A 9,409-nucleotide genomic window follows, 5' to 3' on the forward strand; every position below is an offset into this window, starting at 1 on the left:
GTCTCCCCCATCCCTCGGTGCCTCTCAGGATGGCAGCCCTGGGGCCCCTACTGCTCCCTGCCTGTGAGGCCCGGCTACCTAGTGCACAGGGAGCAACTGAAGAGGCTGGGAGTGCAGGGATCCCCAGGTGGCCCCACTCTGCCCTGGCCCACCCGGAGAGCCCCAGTGAGCTCATGTCTGCAGTAACCTCACTGCTCATAACCGGGATGGTGAGACAAACCTGGAAGCCAGGCAAAGGTGCGAAGTGATGGGTGCCTCCTCAGGAATGCGCCGCCCAATTAAAACTGCCTCCCGGATGGCACAGGCGGATGCCGGGACTGCTCCCCCAGGCAGTGCTGGCCAGCCTTCGGGCTGAGCCATCCCGCAAGCATTTACTGAGTAGCATACTGCCTACTATGCAGGTGGCGAGCTGGGTGCCGGGAACACAAGGAGATATTCGAGCCACACTGGAGAGTGTCGTCTATCTGTCCCACACTCACTTTCAGAAGCAGATGACCAGAGAGCCTCAGAGGTTCTTCTGCTGGTTAAGGCCCCCTTCACAGCCTCTACCAACCCGAAGCCCTTTTTTGTCTTCACCACAAGCCCAAGTGCTTCCTTAGCCTGTTCCCTTCTCTTTTCAAAGCATCCACAGCCTGCCATCTTCCTCTGGTCTCCACCTCCTATAAATCAGGCAGCTGCATCTTCACCTCCCGGCTCCTGGGACAGCCAGGACGCTCTGGAATGCCCATGTGTAGTGTGGACATCAGTCCTTGGCAGGGTTCCAACAGAGGCCATAAGGTGAGGCAACACCCACGTGATGAAAGGATGGGCTCATTCCCCAGATTCCCCAGATGAATTCTCTGTCAGAAGAGGGTCCTCAGACAAGAAAGCTGAACTTGGAAGAATGGCTTCACACAGGAAAAAGGCCCCCCTCCTACTAAGAGCAGACGTTAGCAGAAGATAGAAACCTAAGTGTGGCCTACACAGTGTGATTAAAGCAGTGAGACTGCTTGCCTTAAAGCCCAGGCTTCACCCCTAACTAGGTCTATGTCTCTATCTTTTAGGATCGCATCTCATGGTGAGAGACACACCAAAAAGCTCACTTTTGGTGGGGAGTGGTTATTTTTCTCATGTATTTTTCTCATGTATTGAGAAGAAGATAGGCAGTCTGGGGGCCTGAATGTGGCTCCAAATGCCACAGGGACCGAGGCTCCTTGTATGCTTCTACCCAGCCTCCCTATAGCATGCAATTCTTGCCTCACGGCCACAAGAAGGCTGCCCTATCTTCAACATCAAGTTCAAACTACAAACAGGAAGATGAAGGTCAAGGGGCCAGTTGAGTGTCCACCCCTTTTTGTTTGTTTTTAAGATTTTATTTATTTATTTATGACAGAGAGAGAGAGAGAGAGAGAGAGAGAGAGAGGCAGAGACACAGGCAGAGGGAGAAGCAGGCTCCATGCAGGGAGCCCGACGTGGGACCTGATCCTGGACCAGGCCCTGGGCCAAAGGTGGCGCTAAACTGCTGAGCCGCCTGGGCTGCCTGTGTCTGTCCCTTTTAAGGAAATATATTTTTAATTGAGAATATCGTTGTCTCAAGACAAAATCAGATTTGTATAAAGAATATAAATTGATATAGAGCTTGCAAAGAGAGGTGAAGATCAGATTTCAAGAGGGAGAAGGTACAGGCTGGACACAGAAAAAGAAGAACAACGGCTCCTTGTCGCTTCTGATAAAGATTCTTTGCTCGACCAAACTCTAGTCAGGCTCCTAAGACTTCTCATAGGCCCATCTGTGTGTGTATTGTACAAGCCAGTCTGAGCAAGAACTCCTGACCCTGGATACTTGATCATTCTCCACCATCCCTCAGGAAATGTCTGATCACCCTGGCCTGTCTTCAGCAGGAATCCTGTTAGGTCGGTTTAGCCAGAATCTTCCTTATGCCTGAGGTTTCCTCTTAGTAATTTTCCATCCACTGACCCCTACCCTGCTCCTTGGCTCTAAACTCCTCCTTGCCCATGTTGTATTCAGAGCTTCGCCCAACCCTTCTCCCTCACACCAAGTCCCTGGTGCAGCCGTCCCTACCCCTGTGGCCATGGCCCCCTTCAGTCAAGTCTGCCTTACTGTCTTTAACAAGTGTCATTCTCTCTCTCTCTCTCTCTCTCTCTCTCTCTCTCTCTCTCTCTCTTTTTTTTTTAGCACTTCTTACTCCAAGGGCTCAGTGGACCGACTGTGACCAGCGGTTGGGCAGGCGGCTAGACAGCGGAAGGGGAGGCACCAGCCTTACCCATGGAATCAGGATAGAGATTCGGAGGGGGCAGGGGCCTCAGCAGACGTGGCCAGCCTCACTCCCCCTTGCCAAGCAGACCCCTCATCCTCCCAGGCCAGACTCTCTCCCCTCCCCAGCATCATCTTAAGCAATGTCACCTGCTTAAGGTCCGCCCACTGCTGCAGGCTAAGCTCCACGGGGCAGTACGTGCAAAGAAATCCACCTTTTCTTTTAATATTTTGTTTATTTATTCATGAGATACAGAGAGAGAGAGAGAAAGAGAGAGAGAGAGAGAGAGAGACGCAGCGACACAGGCAGAGGGAGAAGCAGGCTCCATGCAGGGAGCCCTACGTGGGACTCGACCCCGGGTCTCCAGGATCACGCCCTGAGCCAAAGGCAAGCGCTGAACCGCTGACCCACCGGGACCGCCCCCACCCTTTATTTCTATTTATTTTTTACGGTTTTATTTATTTATTCATGAGACACACACACACAGAGAGGCAGAGGCACAGGCAGCGGGAGAAACCAGCTCAGCCCGCTGCAGGACCCCATCCCCGACCCCGGGATCACGCACGCCCTGAGCCGAAGGCAGCCGCTCAACCAGAGCCACCCAGGTGCCCCGAAATCCACCCTTTAAAACGTGTTCTCCAGGGCAGCCCCGGTGGCTCAGCGGTTTAGCGCCACCTTCAGCCCAGGGCGTGGCCCTGGAGACCCGGGATCGAGTCCCGCGTCGGGCTCCCTGCATGGAGCCTGCTTCTCCCTCCTCCTGTGTCTCTGCCTCTCTCTCTCTCTCTCTGTGCCTCTCATGAACGGATAAATAAAATCTTAAAAAAAATAGAATAAAAAGTGTCCTCTACCCCGTCCTATACACGCCTTCCGTGCGTGCGGACTAGGACTCAAGGCAGGATGGGGGCAGCATGGAGCAGCGCGCGCGTCCTCTGCATCTCCGTCCCGCCCGCGTCCACGTAGTTGAGAACGGCTCGGGCCACCGCCGGCTCCTTCCTCGTCCCGCCGCCCGCCCCCGGCGGAGACACGCGGCCCCGACGGCCTTTCCGAGGAGCCGCAGAGAACCGCCGCCCGCCGCCGCCAGCGGCCACCTGCCTCCACCTGGCTCCACCGCCCCCTGCCGACGCCCAGCCGGGCTGCGAAGAGCGCACGCGCGAGCGCACGCCGGCGTCTCCCGCGCCCCGCCCCCTTCCCAGGCCCCGCCCCTTCCCAGGCCCCGCCCCCACGCCGCTGGCCCTTCGGCGCGTGCGCAGTGAGCGCCGGCAGCTGCGAGGACCCGAGAGGCAGGTCAACCTGCGGAGCGGGCAGGTGGCGGCGGGTGCGGCCCGGAACCGGAGCTGCCGGGAGTCGGCGCCCTGCAGGTCCGGGGGCGTCGGCGTCCACGCGGGCGCCCGTGGTGGGCTCGGAGCGCCGCTCTGCCAGGGGGCGTGACCTGAGCGCGCCCCCCGGGCTGGGCCTGGAGGGGGATGGGGAGCTCGGAGCCCCGTCGTCGGCCCGGGGAGGTCTGGCGGAGCGCGCAGTTTGCGCAGAGTGGACCGGGCGGGGCGGCGCTGGGCGGGTCTCCGGGCTGCGGGGAGCCGGGCGGGGGCGGAGGGGGCTGTGGCTCCTTGGGCTTAGGGAGGGGCTGGGAGGGCTGGGAGGGGTGGGGAACGTCGCTAGAAAATGACCCTTGATGAAATGGTGCAAGTGTGTGGAATCACGGGACGGCAGTTGGGTCATTTTTGTGGTTTCGCTTTTCTCCTAGAAAGATGCGGTTTCTTCTGTTCCTGGCTCACTCAGTGCGGCCACTCAACCTGCACTTACTTTGCCTCTCTACCTACCTCCCAGGACATGACACAAGTGGCACATCCCGGCCATGGGGTCCCAGCATTCCACCTCCGCTCGCCCCTCTTACTGCAAGCGAAAGAAAGAGAACAGGGAGGATTTGCTGGCAGAAAGGGAGCAAGAAGAAGCCATTGCTCAGTTCCCATATGTGGAGTTCACCGGTCGAGATAGCATCACCTGTCTCACGTGCCAGGGGACAGGCTACATTCCAACAGGTGAGACTCTGGTCATCATGGGAGGGGTTCCCAAGGTACCCACAGGGCTTCTCCTGTCTCCCAGGCAAAGCTTTTCTTCTAGCAGTCGTGCCGTAGTCCTAGGCAGTGTCCCGAACAGGAGCCAGTTGAGCTGACTTGATAGACTTGGGTAGGTTCCACAACTTCTGTTGGTCTCCTTATATCCGAAAGCCTTTCTTCACTTCCTCTCTTTTGTTCTTTGTTTCCTTGCTTTGGAATGTTCCATTTGTTCCACGTTGTGGGATTTGTTGACAGGCACATCTCTTTATTGCTCACTCTCACTCATGAGGCCTGGCACAGCTCTACAGGTGAACCATCTTGGAAGCTTCTTTTCAAGGGAGCAGGTAGTCAATCATTAACAGCCTAAGGTCTGGAAAATATTTCAAGTGGGGAGAGAAAAACACGTGCTCAGGAATGAAGCCTTGATTAAAGTGCAGGATCATGTGTCACTAAGTTGGCCCTCAGAAAGTCCTAACAGTTTAGATGGAGCGTCACGGATGTTTGCAGCTGGTAAGAACCTTAGAAACCATCTACTTCAGAGCCTTCGTATGACACATGAGGTGACCGTGGCCTAGAGCAGTAATGACTACTTCCCCAAGGCCATTTGGCAGCTCCAGGCCGCCATGCGGTAAAACTAGAACAAGATCGTAAGTTTCTCAACTTCCGTGTCACAGTCCTGGTATGACTGATTAATGTTTTGTAATTTGTAGCACACTCTATAGCTTTACTTGTTTCTTGTTCCTTAGACCCAAAATGTGAAACCTGTATCCTAGAAGTGTCTAATTACAGACAAGTGTGTGTTACGGCAGGTTGACGTGTGACATAAAGGAAACTACCACCAGCACATGAGGTTAATTTCTACCAACGTTAATTGTTTGGTTCTTTCCTAGAACAAGTAAATGAGTTGGTGGCTTTGATCCCACACAGTGATCAGAGGTTGCGCCCTCAGAGAACGTGAGTTATTTCCCTCTCCTGTTAATAACTACTTCTGTCCTATAAATTTAGGAGCACCTGCTAATTCTTTGAAAACTTTTATCTGTTCTTGTAAATTCCCCATTTCCTTTTATACTGTTTGCCGTAGCAAGATATCTCTGCCCCATCACAGCCTGGGGAAGGAAACTGCTAGAAACGTTCTCAGGGCCAAGTGAAAGAGCTGACTTGAAGACTTTGGAGAATAGGGGTATCGTGGGAGGTGAGGAAATGTTTCTGTCCTCGGAGCTGCTCTCTTCAGCTTCTCTCCCGGATGACAGACAGCAGTCAGATGGGTTTTAAAGGCTCCTCCCACTGCACTCACTCTTGCCTGATTCATGGTTCCTGGCTCTTTGTACTTTCCCTTTTCCCTCATATCTAGTTTTGCATTTAATCTTGACTAATTGGACCTTGATCTCTGACTGCCCGTATGATCATGTGATGTGTCATTTGCAGTAAGCAGTACGTCCTCCTGTCTGTCCTGCTCTGTCTCCTGGCATCTGGTTTGGTGGTTTTCTTCCTGTTTCCACATTCAGTCCTTGTGGATGATGACGGCATCAAAGTGGTGAAAGTCACATTTAATAAGCAGGACTCCCTTGTGATCCTTGCCATCACGGTAAGACTTAGGGCCTCGCTTCCCAGATCATGCACCTGCAAGTCTGGGACTCAGAACACTCATAACTTGTTTCCTCACTTGCCCGGATGCAGGCTACCCTGAAAATCAGGAACTCCAACTTCTACTCGGTGGCAGTGACCAGCCTGTCCAGCCAGGTTCAGTACATGAACACAGTGGTGGGCACATATGTGACCACTAACGTCTCCCTCATTCCTCCTCGGAGCGAACAACTGGTATGCTGTTCTTTGAGGGTCTTTGCTTCACAGGTTTCCAGGAGGAGTAGGGGCTATGGGATGCGTAGCTTCCTGACTTTGCGTTTCCTCATTTCCACTGGTAGGAACTGGTTGGTGGGGAAGACCCATCATGCCCCATAACTGAGAAATTAGGGAGGAAATCAGCGTTTAAATATAGGGGAACAGAAGAATTTGTCAGAGCAAGCAGTTCTCTGCAAATCAAGAAGTGGGGGTAGGCCACCGGACAGTCCGAGGTCCATTGGCCTCAGAAGAGAAGAGGTTGCAGGCATTGTTAAAGGGACATAGTCTGTGTCAGGGACAATCTTGGGGAAGTATTTTGTATGTGATAGAAGAATGCTCCCAGGTCTATGAATTGCTCCTAACAGTACCATTCTGGGTCAAGCCTGCCTGGCCAAAAACTGACTCTGGTGTCTTTATTTTCAGGTGAATTTTACTGCGAAGGCTGAGATGGGAGGACCGTTTTCCTATGTATAGTAAGAACAGTGTTCTCTATATGTGTGCTCTCTGCCGGATAGAAGGGATTCAGAGTGTATTCAATTGATTGGGGCCAGCCCTACCTTAAGTCCCAGGCTTCGGCCTGTAGGTTCCCTAAGCTTTGGCCATCCTGAAGTTTCTTTGGAGGATGTGTTGTTGAATAGGAGACTGAAGTGCTGGAATTTCTAAGAGAACATTAACGCACTAGAAACATCTCCAAGCTTTAGCATGTATATGGTGGGTTTGAAAAAACCAGAAAAGCATCGTAATGTGGGAAGATGCATGGACACTGTGGGAACTCAGAGCTAGTGGACTTTGGCAGCCGCTTAGGTCAGAAGGGTGGGGGAGGAGAGGAGCCCCATACAGGGCTGACCATGTAACTCGGCATTCTTATGATTCTTCTTTTTCTTCTTTTAAACAAAACAAAACACGACTGTTTCCATATTTGCCATTTGGTAGCTTCTTCTGCACATTGCCCGATATCCTGGTGCACAACATAGTGATCTTCATGCGGTACGTTGCTCTTCCCCTATCCCCATGGCCTTTGTGTTTGTGCCTGGACCTCACCACCTTTGCTCGGGAGGTGCTATGTGACCCACAAAGTAGAGGCACCTAATCAAAGCAGAGACACCCAGTGACATACAGGCACCCTCTTGGGTGTCCTCTAGAGGCTGCGTCCAAATCACAAATCACCAGATTTACAATGAGCAGTTAGACCATTTTCTCCATGGAGTGAGGTCTAGTTTTGTGATCCCATTAGAATCCTAATGAAACTAGTAAAGAAAAGCTTCTCAAGGTGTAAGTACTGAGCGTTTGGCCAGCTTACTTTGTCCACACAAATTACCCTATGCCACGGATCTTTAGGGCTCGGCCTAGAACCATAACTGTTAAATCTGCAGATGAAAAGCACCTGCTGCAGGCATTTGAACTACTTTTAGGGTCTAAAGCCAGGGATTTTCAACCTCAGCGGAAGATTCACAACCCTTTTTGTGAGGGGCTGTCCTGTGCCTCACAAGATGTTTTACAACCCTGACGTCTACCTGCTGAACGCCAATGACAGTCACCACTTCCCCCTACCCTCAGTTGTAATATCCCAGAATGTCTGCAGACAGTGCCAGAAGTTTCCTGTGGGGTAAAATTGTCCTGGGTTGAAAACCACTTATTTAGAAGGTCGTCTCATGGCATAGCATTTCTATGAATGTACAGAGATCCTCTGGCTTCCTGGTTCTGTAAGCAAGAAGATATGCAGCTGGAACCCGTGGATATTGTTGCCTGAGCTTGCAAGAAATTATGTAGGCATTTTTTTCTACTTCATCTCAAAAACAGAACTTATTCTTCTTGTTTTTGTTTTTTTTCCCCCCTAGAACTTCAGTGAAGATTGCATACATTGGCCACATGACCCAGAGCTCCTTGGAAACCCATCACTATGTGGACTGTGGAGCTAATTCCACAGCTGTTTAGAAACTGCTCTTGGTTCTTCCATGGCGGCACCTGCCAGAAGAGACACAGCACCTGTTCCCAGGGCCTGAGTTACAGACCTATCCCAGGTGGTAGAAGTAGAGGAGAAATTGGTTCTCTTAACCCCCAGCAAACATCCTCCTGCCATTTAGGGGTGGGGGTGGGGAGAGCTCCTCTTTGTAGCACCATCTGTATTTCTCAGAACCAGCAGAATCACTGCCCAGTGCCTCGCTTGTGCCTGGCAAATAGTAGGCACTCAGAGCAAGTTTGAAGAATTGAATTCCCATCTTTTCAGCTGTTCTTGGGCATTACACATTGAAATCCTACCGCGGTTCTAGGTTATCAGACCATGGAGCGACATGGAGGTTGGACTGTTAGGGCAGCTCCAGAACGGGTCTCCCTCATCTGTGCAGAAGAGGCAGCAGGTGGGAACGTTTGAATACGTAAGAAAGCACAGACTGTCTAATACGGGAAATTTTTTCATCTCGCAAATGCCTAGGAACTTAACAGAAACCTTTTTCCTGTAGAAAATTACAGTTGTTTTTACATAGAGTCTTTGTGAGGCTTGATTTACCCTTCATCCATTGGCTGGAACATGGATTGGGGATTTGGTAGAAAAATAAACCCTGCTTTTGATTCATCTGTGTCTCCTCTGATTGTCTGGGTGTCTTAGGAGCCACCTCCGGGGGACTCTAGAATAGTTGCCTGCTAAGTGGGTCAGCACAGGATTAGGAGGGAGGAAAAGGAGCCCTGACTGCTCTGTCCCCCTGAGCTCCCATCATAGAAAAGCAGCCCCCAGCCACAGCAGCCCTGCTTCTCTCCATCTGGCCCTGGTGGTGGGAGGCTGCCCTCCTGCTCTTCTGAAACGGAGCACTCGGTACCCCTAGAGGTAGCGCAGACGCCTGAGGAGTGAGAAGCTGCTTTCCTAAGGAGGAATCACTTCCCCCATCAATTGGCTGTAGTGCTGACTTAAGAGGACCTGGTTCGAGGCCGACAGTTCCTTGAAGTGTGACCACCACCCTCTTGGCGCCCAGAGAGTGGGCTCCAGCCCCGTGACGGCAGCGAATCTAGTTGAGTGGTTGGTTTTCAGGACTCGGCTGAGATGTTCTCCCTCACAGAGCAACAGATGGTGGCAGGGAGCCTAGCTTAGTTTTGCTTCCCATCCCCGTAGCGTGCCTCTCAGTATTTGCTTAATGATTTCTGGACTCCCAAATCTTCCAGCCATGGTTAAATGTCACAACTGTTTGGCTGATGTTGACTACGATTGAGTAACCCAAAGCTGAGGGTGAGAAGCCGAGTTTCAGTGTTGCACCAGATCCTTCAGGGGTGT

The 9,409-nt window shown here is 52.1% G+C and overlaps 1 protein-coding gene across 1 annotated transcript; it reads left to right on the forward strand.

Annotated features, from left to right (window-relative positions):
- Nucleotides 1-3,497: 3,497 nt before the first annotated feature.
- On the forward strand, nt 3,498-8,710 carry TMEM106C (transmembrane protein 106C). The gene is made up of 8 exons (XM_055318957.1): nt 3,498-3,612; nt 4,079-4,290; nt 5,199-5,262; nt 5,734-5,893; nt 5,986-6,126; nt 6,571-6,620; nt 7,081-7,134; nt 7,986-8,710. Exons 2-8 carry the CDS (start codon nt 4,107-4,109, stop codon nt 8,080-8,082), a joined length of 750 nt encoding a protein of 249 aa, XP_055174932.1. The 5' UTR covers nt 3,498-3,612; nt 4,079-4,106; the 3' UTR covers nt 8,083-8,710.
- The last annotated feature ends 699 nt before the right edge of the window (nt 8,711-9,409 follow it).

The sequence above is a fragment of the Nyctereutes procyonoides genome, unplaced genomic scaffold, assembly GCF_905146905.1.
Source record: "Nyctereutes procyonoides isolate TBG_1078 unplaced genomic scaffold, NYPRO_anot_genome, whole genome shotgun sequence".
Lineage (NCBI taxonomy): Eukaryota > Metazoa > Chordata > Mammalia > Carnivora > Canidae > Nyctereutes > Nyctereutes procyonoides.

What these genes read in the sequence shown, in the direction of transcription:
- TMEM106C (XM_055318957.1), top strand. Translation starts at nt 4,107, where the DNA reads ATGGGGTCCCAGCATTCCACCTCCGCTCGCCCCTCTTACTGCAAGCGA. An exon ending in GACAGGCTACATTCCAACAG is followed by an intron (nt 4,291 to 5,198) that starts GTGAGACTCTGG and finishes GTTCTTTCCTAG; the next exon opens with AACAAGTAAATGAGTTGGTG. An exon ending in GGACCGTTTTCCTATGTATA is followed by an intron (nt 6,621 to 7,080) that starts GTAAGAACAGTG and finishes GCCATTTGGTAG; the next exon opens with CTTCTTCTGCACATTGCCCG.